General features: G+C 39.1%; 1 protein-coding gene across 8 annotated transcripts in view; it reads left to right on the top strand.

The window, feature by feature from the left end:
• The window catches only part of myt1b (myelin transcription factor 1b), a 178,875-nt gene that overhangs the window by 151,230 nt on the left and 11,808 nt on the right, over positions 1-15,837 (top strand). For 5 of the 8 annotated variants that reach the window (XM_035957356.2, XM_035957355.2, XM_035957357.2 and 2 more), the window contains 9 exons: positions 2,439-2,653; positions 4,284-4,471; positions 7,759-8,016; positions 9,637-9,791; positions 11,711-11,773; positions 12,168-12,236; positions 13,972-14,034; positions 14,315-14,395; positions 14,925-15,146. In XM_035957356.2, the coding sequence (XP_035813249.2) occupies positions 2,439-2,653; positions 4,284-4,471; positions 7,759-8,016; positions 9,637-9,791; positions 11,711-11,773; positions 12,168-12,236; positions 13,972-14,034; positions 14,315-14,395; positions 14,925-15,146 (1,314 nt within the window). The remainder of the gene's footprint in view (positions 1-2,438; positions 2,654-4,283; positions 4,472-7,758; positions 8,017-9,636; positions 9,792-11,710; positions 11,774-12,167; positions 12,237-13,971; positions 14,035-14,314; positions 14,396-14,924; positions 15,147-15,837) is intronic. The other 3 variants (XM_035957359.2, XM_035957358.2, XM_035957361.2) reach the window with 3 other exon arrangements.

Raw genomic sequence — 15,837 nt, forward strand, 5'->3', positions numbered from 1 at the left:
AAATTCATTCATTAAAATTTAAGAATGAGGCAAATGGGATTGATTGTTGCAAAAAAAATAAAGAATAAATAAATGATTTAAAGTCCAAAAGGAGAAAATAAATGCCTCACACATGCATTTTCTTCTTTTTATTATCAATTTGACTGAAATTTGTAGGAAAAGCATAAAGATTTAACATTTTAATTATTGAGCTAACAGTGTTAATAATTGATGGTGTAGTTTTGGCGATAACCCTTCAGTGCCTTTTTTTCCATTTCGGAGCTTCGTAGACAAGATGATGGACGGTAAAATCTGGGCGTAGTGACCCTTAAACCAACATAAAAGCTGCCTGCTTCAATTCAAACCTCTAACCAAGGTTAGCTGCTTCACTACTACCAGAGACAGTCTTGGTTACTGTACCCATCAGCTGACGTGTGAATGGCTCAATAATAAGGAGAAAGTCTTGAAGCCTCCAGTGGCTAATCATTACTGTCACCTCAGACGCTAAGATCTCTTTATCTCCATTCATCTCGCCCAACCAGCCGGGCAGCGTGATCACGGCCAAAAGAATGATAATTAACACAAGCCAGACACCGGTATTATGCTAAGTCCGTGCTCTTCCTCGTTGGTATTTTAATTAATAATGCAACCGATAAGCTAATTATGCAAGTTATAGGGGCATTGCAGGGGGGACAGGAGGAAAAAAAATAATTGCCTTCCTTGAGGAAAACCTCATCAGTGCTCGGACAAAGCATCGAGGATTAAAACATAATAAGGCTTGCTTTGTTTTTCCTTCTCAGATTGTTATTCAAATGAATTCGCTCGCCTGGTATGTGTGGAGAAAAAGAATTCCTCCTGCAATCCGTGTTCTAGTGGAATCCATGTTAAATTAATAGAAAGGGGGGAAAGAAAAAAAGTCCCCTGTGATCAGTGTTTTTTTTTATTTTGGTTTTTTTGCTGCCATGCAAGCTTTCTATTGCCTCAATGTTTTACTGTGCAAAAATGAGACCAGAAAAATGGGTTTTAGTGGAAAAGAGGGCTGAGCCAACGAGGGTGGAGGGCTTGGAGATGTGGTTTTAAGAGAAAAGGTGCAAGAGAAATTAATAATTTAAACAAAAGACTGTGTTGTGTGTCTGGTTGGGGTTTGATGTGATGTTTATCCCTCTGGACCCAGGTTATTATTTAAAAAGGGCCAAAATTATTTTTCAGAGCAAGAAACTGTTAGTTTCACTTGGAAAAGTGACCAAATCTGAACTTAAAATTCGGATGTTTCGTTAAAATCATTTCAAAATTTGTCAAAAATGCACCGTTGTACTACTGTAGTATGTGAAAAACTTGTTATATTTTTTTAAAAATGCCAAATTAACACCATTTGTCACACCCACAAACTGTTGTCAGAATATAAACTAGTCATCTGCGACATTGGGGAAACTTAACCAAGTCAATTAAAATCACTTCATTCTACATGCATCTTTTGAAAATGAAGTGTTTGCTGTAGTTAGATTCTGTAAAAAACAAAAAAATTCTGCTCTCTTTTACGCAACTGTGAAGTCATTAGTGACTCAGCTGTGACCAACAGTCATGTGACAAAAATTCAGAGACTAGAAAAATGGATTTTTAGTAAAAAACACTGGGAAAAGTGACCAAATCTGAGCTTAAAATTGTGATGTTTTGTTAAACTCATTTAAAAACGTGAAAAATACACCATTGTACTACTGTAGAGTGTGAAATACTTGTTATATTTTTTTAAAATACCACAGTTACACCAATTTTTAGACCCAAAAACTGTAAACAACTGTTAGAATTTAAACTACTCATCTGTAACATTGGGATAAACGTAACCAAATCTAAACATCATTAAAATCACTTTATTCTACATGTGTTGTCTGAAAATTCACCAAATATGAAAAGCTTTCTGGAGTTAGATTCTGTGAAAAACAAAAACAAAAATCTGTTCTCTTTTATGTGGGAGGGCTTGGAGATGTGGTTTTTGGAGGGAAGGTGCAAGAAAAGCTAAAACTTTTAACAAAAAAAGATGAGGAAGGTCGCTGCCTCCCTCCCGTCTCTCTTCCTTTTTATTTCTTCATTTGCCAGCCATCTCTTCTTCTCTCCCTCCTCCCGCCCTCCTGCCTCTCGCTGGTCTATCAGTGGATTTACGCCAACAGGTCTGACAAAAGCCCAGACTCTCCAGGAAAAGGAGAGGGCTTAAAGCTCATAAATTCCATGCTGTACAACATGCAAATGTGCCCTCTGCTGATAAGAGAGCTTTTAATCCTGCTGCACTCCTGCTAAGTACACCGTTGCCCCTATCTTTACACTCTCTATTTCACTCCACCTCTTCCACTCTCTTTTTTCCTCTTCTTCCCGCTTGTTTACCGCATCGATCTTCTTTTCTTTCTCCTCCATTCTGCTGCTGACTCCCCGCCCTGACTGCTCCTCCTCCTCGTCTTCCTCCTCAGGCCCATGTGCTTCGTGAAGCAGCTGGAGGTGCCCCAGTACGGCAGCTACAGGCCCAACATGGCGCCCTCCACGCCTCGCGCCAACCTGGCCAAGGAGCTGGAGAAGTACTCCAAGGTGTCCTTCGATTATGCAAGCTTCGACGCCCAAGTGTTCGGGAAGCGCACGCTTGCTCCAAAGATGCCCACCAGCGAAACCTCACCCAAAGCCTTCAAAAGTAAGACGGGGCCGTCGGCTTCTTCTCTGCTGTGGTTCTGGTTGGGATGTGATGTCCTGCCTGAGTTTAACCCTCTAAACCCACATTTAAAAGCATGTTTTCATCTTAAAAACTGCCAAAATGCACCATTTGTCAGAACAAGAAACTGTTGGTTTTGTCAGGAAGAACAATCAAATCTAAGATTAAAATTATGACATTTATCCAACAAATACACTATTGTACTGCTGTAGAGTTTAATAGACATGCTATCTTTAGAAATCAGCCGTTTATAAGAGACAGAAACTGTTGTTATATTAAGGGAAAGCTAATTTTAGCTTAAATTTGTGATATTTAATCCAAACAATACACTATTTTACTACTATAGACTTTGAAAGATATGCTATCTTTAGAAATTGACAGTTTATGAGATTCAGAAACTGTATGTTTAGTCTGGAAAAACAACCAAATCTAAGCTCAAAATTGTGATATTTCATCAGACTCATGTCTCATGTGCTGGTAAAGTTTGCCCCTCTGAACCCAGGTTTGAAAAGTATGTTATTATTTTAAAAGAAGAGCCAAAATGACACCAATTCTCATTGATTTTGTCAGGAACTACAACCAAATCTAAGGTTAGAATTCTTACCTTTAACCAAAAATATAATATTTTACTATTATAGATTTTGAAAGACATTTTATCTTTGGAAATCGACCGTTTATCAGATCTAGAAACTGTGTGTTTATTCAGGAAAAACACTCAAATCTAAGATTAAAATTGTTAGAATTTCTCAAAATCATGTCTCATGTGCTGGTAAAGTTCACTCCTCTGAACCCAGGTTTGAAAAGCATGTTATTATCTTAAAAAGAGCCAAAATTACACCATTTATCAGAGCAAGGAACTGTATGTTTAGTCAGGAAAAGCAACCAAATTTGAGATTAAAATTATATTTAATCCAACGAGTACAGTATTGTACTACCATAGATTTTGAAAGACCTGTTATCTTTAGAAATCGACCATTTATCAGAGCTAGAAACTGTTGTTTTAGTCAAGAAAAACAACCAAATCTAAGCTTATAACTGATATTTTCTCAAAATCATGTCTCATGTGCTGGTAAAGGTTGGCCATCTGAACCCAGGTTTGAAAAGCATGTTATTATTTTTAAAAGAGTCAAAATTACACCATTTATCAGAGAAAGAAACTGGAGATTTTGTCAGAAAGATATTTTTTGTCAAAAATCTAAGATTAATATTGCAATATTTAATCCAAACAACAGCCAATGAGACCACAGTGAGTAGAAATGTGACAGATTACCCAGAAACTGCTCGAGGGTTCAGAGGGTTAAATTAAAGCACATCTTCTTGGATTTTTACACTTTTCTCTGTGTTTATTCTGATGCTGGTGTTGTTTATTAGGTTAATACAGGCAGAAACCAGAATTTAAAAGCGAATGAAGTGGGATCTGTTAGCTTAGCTTAGCATAAAGATAAGAAGCAGGTGCAGCTTCACTTTGGTTCTCCAACCTCTTTTTCTTCCGTATTTTCACATTTAAAGTGTTTTTCTTTTTTACGTGCCCGTATACTTCACTAAAAGGGGTTCAGCTGTGATTTTTGTCCTCCTCCACTGTTGTTAAAGCCAACTTTGGTTCCTCCCTCAGCAAAGCCCTCGTTCCCCAAGTCCTCGTCGCCCAGCCTCAGTCTCCATGGTTACGGGAAGAGCTCCGCCTTGGCCTACGACTACTCCCACGACGCCGAAGCTGCTCACATGGCTGCCACCGCCATCCTCAACCTGTCCACCCGCTGCTGGGAGAAACCTGAGAACCTCAGCACCAAACCCCAGAGCAAGGTAGAACATTTAGATCAGGTTCTCCGCTGGTCGCAGTTTAAAACAATAAATACATTCATTAGTGCCCCGTTTATAGGCAAATGAGACAAGTATGGAGGGTTTCACTATCGTGAGGTGTTCTTCTTCTTCTTCTTCTTCTTCATCTTCTTTTTTCCCTCTTTTTCCTTTCCTTTCCTTTCTTTTAATTTCTTTTCCTTTCCTCTTCTTCTTTCCTTTCCCTTCTATTCTTTTCCTCCTCTTTTGTTTTTCTTCGTTTCCTTTCCTTTCCTTTCCTTCATTTCTTTTCCTCTCTTTCCTTTCCTCTTCTCTCCTCCCTTCTTCAGTTCCTCTCCTCTTTTTCCTTTGATGTCTTTTCTTTCCTTTCCTTTCCTTTTGTTTCCTTTAGTTTCTTTTTCTTTCTTCTTTTGTTTCCTTTCTCTCCTCTCCTTTCCTTTTTTCTTTCTTTGATTTCCTCTCCTCTATTCCCTCTTTTTTCCAATCCTTTCCTTTTTTCACCACCTTTAGTTTCCTTTTCCTTTTGCTTCATTTTCTTTGCTTTCATTTCATTTCATTTCCCTGTTTCCTTCCTCTACTCTTCTTTCCTTTCCTTTTTTCTTTTTTGTCCTTTCGTTTCCTTTATTTTCTTTCCTTTCCTCTTCTTGCTTCGTTTCCTTTAATACCTTTCCTTCTATCTTCTCCTTTCCTTGAGTTTCTTTTCCTTTCTTATTCTTTCCTCTGCTTTACTTTCTTTTCCTTTCCTTTCTTATTCTTTCCTTTCCCTTCTATAGTTTTCCTCCTCTTTTGTTTCCTTTCCTCTCTCTGTTTTCCTTTTATTTCCTTGTCTTTCTTTCCTTTCCTTTCCTGTCTTTTCCTTGTCTTTTCTCCTCTCCTCCTTTCCTCTCCCATCCACTCTGCATGAATATATCATCAGGAGGCATTGGTTTACAGCGTCAGGATGGTGTTGAGATTCGGTTGCATCACCTCTGCCGTCCTCTTTCATCGTTTCATCCCTCCATCCCACACACTTTTCATGTTGTTATTGAATTTGGCTGACTGCCAGTTCCCTGGATTACTTTTCCACCAGGTAGCCTTTTTTCATTATCTGCCGGACGGATCTCCCACTCTCTTCCTCCTCCCCCGCCGCTCTTTCTTTCATTTTCCTTTCACATCTCCTTCTGTTGTCTTTTTTCCTCCCTCCTTTCCTCGCCGGTCCTCCCTCTTCCTCCGTCTATACCTCTCTATTTCCCACTCGCTCCCGTCTTCTCCCCTCTCTGTGCACAGGAGGTGTAATTGGAGCACCACTTTCCCCCATATTGTGATTTTTAAAAGCCTTTCTTTCGCCTCACGGAGGAGAGAAAGTGACTGCTTCATCAGTTTTTTTTCGTTTTTTTTTCGATTTCCTGACATGGTTTTAGGAAGATGAAAAGTGAAAATTAATGTCTCTGGCAGCCGAGCAGAAGCAAGGTGTTGTTCAGGCGAGGCGTCAGTCCAAGAGCGGGCCTTCAGCTGAGCAGATCAGCCGGAGACTGATCTGGAATCAGAGCCGGAGTCGGTTGAAATCCAATATTGAAACACTGGAACACTGAGCTCATCAACCTGGGACGTTTCTGGGAACTCTTCCCGTTTTCCTCTCCTTCCATCCTCACCCTTTGATTTTTTCTGGCCCCTGACCAGCCCATATGAGCGCCATTTTACATGAACGCTGGAAACATGGCTCATCTCGGCCCCGGCTTTCTGTTCACCTGCCAGCTCCGTAATAAAGCACAGGGAGAAGCAGAACTGTGCTGCTGGCAGCCGGCTACATTAGATATCATGACTAACGTGCTTAAGGGATGAAGGTGGTTGAAACCAAAAGTGCATCACGCTGCTGTTTGACTGTATAAGCGCTTGTTTGGTACACGCTGGAGGGCAGTTTTACAGGCAGGTCGAGGTGGAAATAAGAGGAAATCAATCTTCTCAACACGTGAAAGCTCAGTTTTTAGACTGTTTTTTCTTTCACATTCAAACTTTTTGTCATGCGACTAGTGACAAACCCCGTTTTACAGAGTCTGGTTGCTACGAACAGTGTATTTTTTTGAAAATTTGTAAAAGAGACATAGAAGAATAAAATAATTTTTGATAAAATATCACAATTTTAAGTTCAGATTTGGTCCACATTAGGGATGAGTAGTTCAAGGACCATCAGAAAGTTTCACAATCAGACAATTCATTGAGTTTTTACAGTTTCTGACTCTGATAAACGGTGCAGTTTGGGTGATTTTGTAAAGAATCCACTGGTGATTTTTGGGGTTTGTACAGTTAAAGTTTGTAATGTGTGATAAAAATAGTCACATCGTACAGAACTATATCTTATAGACGCTGAAGTGCACCTGAGGAGACGTTAGGTATATATAGCCTACCGTTCAAAAGTTTGGGGTCACTCAGACAATTTCATGTTCTCCATTAAAACTCACACTTTTATTCATGTGCTAACATAACTGCACAAGGGTTTTCTAATCATCAACTAGCCTTCCAACACCATTAGCTAACATAATGTAGCATTAGAACACAGGAGTGATGGTTGCTGGAAATGTTCCTCTGTACCTCTATGGAGATATTCCATTAAAAATCAGCTGTTTCCAGCTACAATAGTCATTTACCACATTAACAATGTCTACAGTGGATTTATCATTCATGTAATGTTATTATCACTGAAAAAAAACTGCTTCTCTTCCAAAAATAAGGACATTTCTAAGTGACCCCAGACTTTTGAACGGTAGTGTACATACTCAAATATATTGAGTTATTTATTTAGTAAAGTCTCTGTTTGTGGCTCCATAACTGTGGAGTTCGAAAAGACCCTCAGCAGTAACATCAGTTGTTACTTCACCAAGGAACACGGCGGAGTTATGACGATCTGCGTTGGTTTATCTGTCTGTCTGTCTGTCTGTGTGCCACATTGCTCAAAAACAGACGGATTTGGATGAAATTTTAAAGAAAGATCAGAAATGACACGAGGACCAAATGATTAGATTTCAGCAGTGATGCTGTTTATAGTGTGGATCCACGGATTTGTTAAAGATTTCTGCTTCATTGCGAGACAGCGGCACGGCGTCACTGTAACCATGACAACAAGTGAACACTACGTCAGCTGCCTGCTGACGATCACATGATTGTGATCCTACTACAAATCCGCCACTGTGGACTTATCAGGACTTATCCGTGGGAAATGATGCAGCGACTGAGCAGCCTTGGTGGAGTACTGCACTCTGTGCTTTCCTTGTTCTGAATGTTGTCTCGGCTCTCATTATTCTCTGCTTTCTCTGCAGGAAATGGACATTGAAGTGGATGAAAACGGCACCTTGGACCTGAGCATGAAGAAGCCCATCAAACGGGAGGGCAGCCTGTCCGGCACCAGCCCCGGAGTTCGGTCCCCAGACCCTTCCTCCTCCTCATCTTCCTCGCTGCACCACGGAGGAAGCAGCGGGATGACGTCGCCGAACCTGCTGAGCTACAAGCAGGAAGAGTGGGAGGGGCCGCTGGACTACACCAAACCCAACCGCCAGCGGGAGGAGGAGCTGGACGAGGTCAGTGCAATTAGACGAGCTGCAGACTCGCTTTAATTCCTGTGATTTTAGTCACAGAGGAGATATTGCAACATAAATAACAACAGACAAAAATGCCCCAAAGCTTTTTGAATTAAAAAAAAGTCTTTGTTTACATCACTTTGTCTTTGTCTAATCCCCGTTCCTTATTTCCTGTCCCCTTTTCCTCCTTCTATTATTCATTTATTTCACTGAAATGTGAGAGTTACTGTACAGTTAAAACATTGCACTGTGTAACAGAGGTGGTGTGTCAGGTGCATTGCACCATCCTGGATTTGGCATATGCTAATTTTTACTCCTTTGAACTTTTTCAAAAGAAATATAAAGGGCCTTGAATGTAAATTTTTTATGAGGACATTCTGCATTTGGAAACATCACTTGTCGACAAAAGAATAAAAGGGCTTTGGAGACTTGTGAGCACTCGCTGTTCTGCAAAGTTTCTCTGCTTGTATACAAACATGGAAACTATTGTGAGAAAGTCATTGTTCAAAAAAAGGCCTTAAAGGTAGTGGTGGGACACGATAAAGAAAATAATCAATTGGAGACTTTGTAATTAATAAATCACCATTAGTCATATTTTTGTCAAATAGCAATATTTGACACAATAAGCAAAGTTTTTCAATTCAAATATATCTTGGCTGACAACCGAATCGATGAATAGACATATACCCTACCATTCAAAAGTTTGGACACACCTTCTCATTCAAGGGTTTTCATTTAATTATTTTGTACATTGTAGATTAATACTGAAGGCATCACAACTATAGAAGAATATATATGGAATTATGTTGTAAACAAAAAAGTGTTAATCGTCAGTATTAATGTATAATGTACAAAATAATAAAAATAAATAAAAAGCATTGAATGAGAAAGTGTGTCCAAACTTTTGACTGATAGTGTATACATGAACATAAACAATAAAAATGTTTGTTTCATTTATATTCATTTGCATTTTTCATCTGTTTACTACATTCCCAGATGACTGCAAGCTCAAAGTCCAATTATAGCAATCATATTCAACTATTTAAGAATTTTTGAAAACTCAAGCACCTTCAGTGTCTTGAAAAGTGGTCTATTATGGGATGGCTTACACTGTTTGCCATTACCAGGACTGTCATAGCTAACTTTAGCTCTGATGCTAACAGCAACATGCTTTACATTGAGGTGATACAGTCAGCTTGAAGTGCTGCAGTGATCAGAAAACTCTTTGTTGCACAATTTACACACAACCAGGCTTTTATCCAAGCTGCCATCAGGAAGATTTTTAAAAGGAAACTTTCCGGCCAACAAGCTCAATGTGGTCTCGTCTTCCTTCACTGTTCATCAAACTTACTTGTCGCTGACATCTCTACTGTGTATCTTCTTCACGGTTAAAAACAGACTTTAGGTTCATTACCGCCACCTACTGGGCTGGAGTGTTCGTCAGTTTTACTGGTGTGGCAGAAATTAGGGATTAAATGTGTCATTTTTTCTGTAATTAATTAATCGAAATTAACACGCTAAAGTCCCAGTCCTACTTTAAATATCAAACCTGCAACCAACACAACAGGACCGTTCAAACAAAGCACAAACACAGTTAAGAGTTTGTGAATCTTTTTCCAGATGGAGCACACAGGCCAGTCGTACGTCTCCTCAGACCCAGAGGACTGTGACATGATGCAGGACTGTCTGGAGGACAGGAAGTACCCCGGAGAGGTCACGACCCCGAACTTCAAGGTCAAGTTTCAGCCCAAGGATGCCAAGAAAGAGCTGCTCTCGTAAGTGACAAGACAAAGAAATCCTGTAACAGTCCTGGTGCTTAGCAGGTTAAAGTCCAGTTTATTGGAGCTGGAGTATTATTAGAGGTTCTATCAGTAATAACAACACTGTCTGCACCAAATTAGACCCAGAAACCTGAGCTGTCCGACTCTGGTCAGCCACTGGATAGTTTCATTACTTTATCAAGCAAACAGCAAAACTTAATCTCATTCTACTTCACAAGATGTAATAATTTGCTGTATTTCTCAGGTTCACCTTTTGGTTTTAAACTGAGAATCAGTTTGAGGGTCACCTTGGGCCCTGGAGATGTTCATTTGTTATTAATTGCTGAAATATATTAGATGTATTAACACTGGATCTGTGCATGGAGAGTTTAAAGCTGGGAGAGGAACAGACCACTCAAAAAGGGATTTACTTTAGTCTTTTACAGCTGAATGTGAACTTCATTTGATTTAAAGTTCGAGTTTCATACTGTAATACTGCAAAATGTGATTGTTTTTGTTGTTGTTTTTTGTGTTTGTTTCTTTTAAAAGCCTCGTAGTTACAGAAATTTTTGTTCTTGCTGAAATGTGGGACTGTTTTTAAGAAGAGGAGGGTTCAGGTTGATGGACAGTTACCACGCTTAGCATGCAAACATGTAGCTAACGTAGCTTTTTACAGACTAATGTCAATGCAATCCATACAGTAGTTATTATTATTATGTGGTGGATGGACCAAGATTACTGTACACAGCAACGGGCTAAAAGTGACAATAATGGGACCGAATATTAACTTGAACCAGTGGATTGTGTGAAAGAAAGAGACAAACTGAAACCCCCGAGTTTACTGCAACTTTTCAAATTTTTTTTGTAACACAAACATCCAAATAAACAGGAAACAAGACAAATTTACATATAATTATCTAGAGATATTCTATGTACAGAGAGAAAACATGAAGAACATATAACCAATACGCTGTTATTTGTTTATCCCACTGAACCCAGGGCAGTTTCTGAGTGTTTTTTTTTTTCTTTTTTGATCCAGTTGCATTTTTCTTCACTGTGGGCTCATTTTTCACTGCATTCCAGTGGATGTTAGACCATTCTTGAAAACATAAAAGTATGAACCTCTTTGTCTAAAAAAACTACGGAAAGTGGGTCAGACCACTCTGCTTCCAAACCCCTTATTCTCCAAGATGTTTCAAAAAAATGATCTCAAGCGATTCAAATTTTGTCCAGAATGACTTGATCCAGAATTACAGACAATTTTCCAGAAATGATCTAAAACAACAACAATTTGTTCAGAATGACATGAAAATAGTCTAAAATTAGTCAGAATTTCTCTCAAATGATTAATAATCATCCAAAATGACTCAAAATCTGTTGAAAATGACTTGAAAATGATCCAAGATTGCAGAAAATTTGTCCAGAATTACACAAAAGTTGTCAGAAGTAGTAAAAATCTTCTCAAAATAATTCACAAATGGTCCAAAATTACTTATATCTGTTCAGAATGCACTGAAAATTATTAAAAATGACTGAAAACTTGCAGAATAACATGAGGGGGTCAGAAAGCAGTGGTCTAACCCACAAAAAATCTGAGTTTTGTGTGATTTCTGTAATATTTTATGGTCTAGATTTTAGTGGAGAAGTGGTCTAACCCACAACCCAAACATAGTGTTACAGTGAATGTTAGACCATTCTTGAAAACACAAAACTTTGAACCCATTTTTCTGAAAACGTACAGAAAATGGGTCAGACCACTCTGCTTCCAAACCCTTCATATGTAATGTTTGTTGTTGCTAATGTGGATTATTGCCTGATGAAAACCCGCTGCAATAAATACGTCAGAGCTAATTACTTCCAATGTGAAGCAGCCTCTCAGAAAATGTAATTCTGGCATTTAATCAGAAACATTGTGTGTTTTCTGTCCTCTGTAGGTGTCCCACGCCTGGCTGTGACGGCAGCGGACACATCACTGGAAACTATGCGTCCCATCGCAGGTATGTCGAGCTGAAACACTGATCTGCTGCTCTATATATGAAATGCAGCTCCACTGAGACTCCTCCTCTGCTGCCCGGTCCAAAGCAGCCGCACCAAGACTAATTCAAATATTTTATTTGATCCTGACATGCCAGAGGCAATAATGTAGCGTGAGGCCGGGAAGCAAAGACGGTCATTGACTTTGATATGCATCAGTAATTTACTTCTTGCTGTCTGTCCTCTTCTTCCTAAATGACCTTGGTATGCCTTGCATTCTTGATTTCCCTTCACTCACATCTTTTCTCCTCTCTCCTTTTCAATCCCCCCTCGCTTTTATCCTCCTTGTCCCCTTTCTTCCGTCCTTCTCGTCCTCCTCCTCCGCCCGTCCTTGGCTCTTCCTCTTCCTCCTCTCAGTCTGTCTGGGTGTCCTCTCGCTGATAAGAGCCTTCGGTCCCTCATGGCGGCCCACACCCCTGAACTCAAGTATGTCTGCTGTACACCTTCACTGCCTTTTCACTGCCACTTCAGCGCCGCTACCGACACCATCCAGTAACACAAAGCTTCATTCTGCTGATGTTAACTTATCTTTTGTTGCTGCTGCTGCTGCTGCTGCTGCTGCTGCATCTGTCATGGTGTTTTTTCCTGGCTCCGTCTACGCTTGCTTTCACTTCAATCAGTTCATGTAAATGCGAAATGAAACCGTACGTCTGCGGTATGCACAGCTCTTTAGTAGAAACCAAGCTTTTCATGGCTCCCTGTAGATGGATACAAGAAGTGTTTAAACGGCAAAGAGCCTGAATGAGATTGGATTCAAAACAAATATGCATAATAGTGACAAAAATAGCAGAAATAACAATCGGTCCTTTTCTCTCATGACATTATTCCATTTCCATGACTACCACGTTGGGGTTTTTTTTTGTTGTTGTTTTGTTTTTTCAACTTTCTGACAGTCCTGATTTTAATGGGAAAAAAAGCTAAATCCAAGCTTAAATTTGGGATATTTCATCAAAATCACTTTTTTCTACATCAAAATAAACTATGTGCACTAACAATATTCTGCGAAAAACTAAAAATTCAGAGCTCCTGGATGCAACTGTGACTCAACAGTCACATGACAAAAATTCAGAGATTTGTCAGATAAACTGCAGGCTGTGTTTACACAGAATTAACAAGCGGACTATTTATCTCATGGCATAAATCCATTTTCATTACTGCCACTGTGTTTATTGTTTTTTGTTTGTTTTAACTTTCTGACATTCATTAAACTAATTATGTCATGATTTCAACAGCTAAATCTAAGTTTAAAGTTGGGATAGATCATTAAAATAAAACAAGTCTTTCTACACGTCTCGTTTAAAAAAATACAGAAAACAGACCATTTGTACGAGCAATATTCTGTAAAAAAATAAAAAAAATCTGCTCTCCTGGATGCAACTGTGAAGTTATAAGTGACTCAACTGTGACCAACAGTCACATGACAAAACAATCAGAGATGCTTCAGATTAACTGCAGGCAGTGTTTATACAGATTTAACAAGCAGACCATTCCTGCCATGGCATAAATCCATTTTCATTACTACCACATTGTTTTTTGTTGTTGTTTGGGTTTTTTCCCCCTTAAATGAATCATGTCATGTCAAATCCGAGCTTAAAATGGTGATATTTCATCCAAATCACTTTTTTGCTATGTGTCTCTTTTAAAAATTGCAGAAAACAAACCATTTGCACTAAAAATATGCTGTAAAAAACTAAAAATTCTGAGCTTCTGGATGCAACTGTAAAGTTATAAGTGACTCAACTGTGACCAACAGCCACATGACAAAAAATCAGAGATGCTTCAGATGAACTGCAAGCAGTGTTTACATAGATTTAACAAGCGGACCATTCCTCTCATGGCTTAAATCCATTTTCATTTGTTTGTTTCAACTTTCTGACAGTCATTAAAATGATCATGTCATGATTTCAGCAGCTAAATCTAAGTTTAAAGTTGGGATATATCATATTAAACAAGTTTTTCTATGTGTCTCATTGAAGAGTTTGCTGAAAATAAACCATTTGTTCTTGCAATATTAAATTCTCTCATGTCATAATTCCATTTTCATGACCACCACAGTGTTTTGGGGGTTTTTTTTTTGTTTGTTTTGTTTTTTGACAGTGTTTTTTGTTTTGTTTTTTTTATTGCTAAGTATTAAATCCGGTGCCTTTTTTTCCCCCCACAGATGCCCGACTCCAGGATGTGACGGCTCCGGTCACATCACAGGAAACTACGCCTCTCACAGAAGGTAACAAAAAGCACGAAAACACACACGAAAACCACACACAAACACACATGAACACACACCGACACACACACAGTCAGTCAGAGAGGACTAGTTCACGGTAGAATTAGACAGGGACCACATACTCACACATTTCCACACCTTCTCATGATCCTATTAGGCGTCTTTGAGTTGATTTGGTTTGTAAAAACTTTATAATGTTCTGACCCTTTATCAAGCAAATCTACTTCACCAGACCTTTCTTTCAGCCCTATGTTATCAACTCCATACTTTCTGTTTTCAGTCTCTCTGGGTGCCCGCGTGCCAAGAAAAGTGGAATTAAAACTCCTACCAAGGACAACCAGGAGGACTCCGAGCTTTTAAAGTTCGTACCGCTCAGAAAGCCATAATGTCTGCTTTTAGCGTGACTGACGGTAAAAGTAAAATGCAGTAAGAGAGGAGAGAGAGAGATAAAGAGAGGAAAGAGAAGAGGAAAGTCACTGCAAATCATATGCAGAGGTAGTGACCTGCCCCCGTAATTGAATCAAACAAAAAGGCCCTGACTGATGGGAAAATACACTTACTGCAGATACTGATGCTGAATGTAGAGTATTGTAGAGTACATGGACAGAACATAAAGAAATACATGGGCTTCATATTGCATTTGCACACAAAACTGTAGCAGCATGTTGATACCAGCAATATTATTGATTGTAATATTAACAATAATGATAATAGTTTGTCAAACAGATGTAAGAATTAAATGTAGAGAAAGTGTATATTTTTACATTTTTACTTAATATAGTGCTTCAACTTTCTCGACAGTTTTTATATTCTTTTGGATTCTCCTCGTCTAACCGCTGTGCCTCCTCGCTTCTCTTTATTTCTTCTTCTTTCCCGTCGGTTCCCTGCAGATGTCCGGTGCCGGGATGCGACAGTTTGGGTCACATCAGCGGAAAGTATGCGACGCACCGCAGCGCCTACGGGTGTCCGCTGGCCGCCCGCCGGCAGAAGGAGGGCCTCCTGAACGGGACGCCCTTCAACTGGAAGGCCTTCAAGACAGAGGGTCCCACCTGCCCAACGCCGGGGTGTGACGGCTCCGGACACGCCAACGGAAGCTTCCTCACACACCGCAGGTAAGCTAGACGCTAACCGTTCCTATTAATAATTACAAAAGTTGGCCTGTTTCCGCCTCTCCACATGTAAAAAAACAGACTTTAGGCTTCATCTGACGGGAATCAAAAGTCTGAGGAACTAACATGTCAGTTGCTAACAGGTTTGAAAGGCATGTTTGTTTGTTTTTTAAATTGCCAAAATTACACCACTTATCGTAGCAAGATGCTGTAAAAACATGATTTGCAAATTTCTGACAGCTCTTAAATTAATCCAGTTATGATTTCTGTGAAAAAAACTGCCAAATCTAAGCTTCAAATGGTGATATTTCAGCACTTCATTCTACAAATGAAACATCACGAACAAGATAATGTCAAAAACTAATATTCTGTGTTCCTGAGTCACATTTCAGCATGCAAAAGTACAGCACATTATATTATATATGTATTTAGATTAAAAGAAGAGTGAAAGGATGTGTTTACGTAGCATCTATTAACTTCTAATTTCACATATTTGTACATGATGGCTTCTCAATGAATTGGAGACCCACATTTGTGTCATAAAGAGGTTTTTTGAATCCCAAAAAGCTTTAAAAATGCCAAAATTATATCATTTATCAGAGCCAGAAACTGTCAAAACAGAGACAATATGCTTTGTTTTTCCATTTTCTGAGACGTAATGTGATATTTGTTAAAAATCACTCCATTCTACATG

Source organism: Amphiprion ocellaris, chromosome 8 (genome assembly GCF_022539595.1).
Source record: "Amphiprion ocellaris isolate individual 3 ecotype Okinawa chromosome 8, ASM2253959v1, whole genome shotgun sequence".
NCBI lineage: Eukaryota > Metazoa > Chordata > Actinopteri > Pomacentridae > Amphiprion > Amphiprion ocellaris.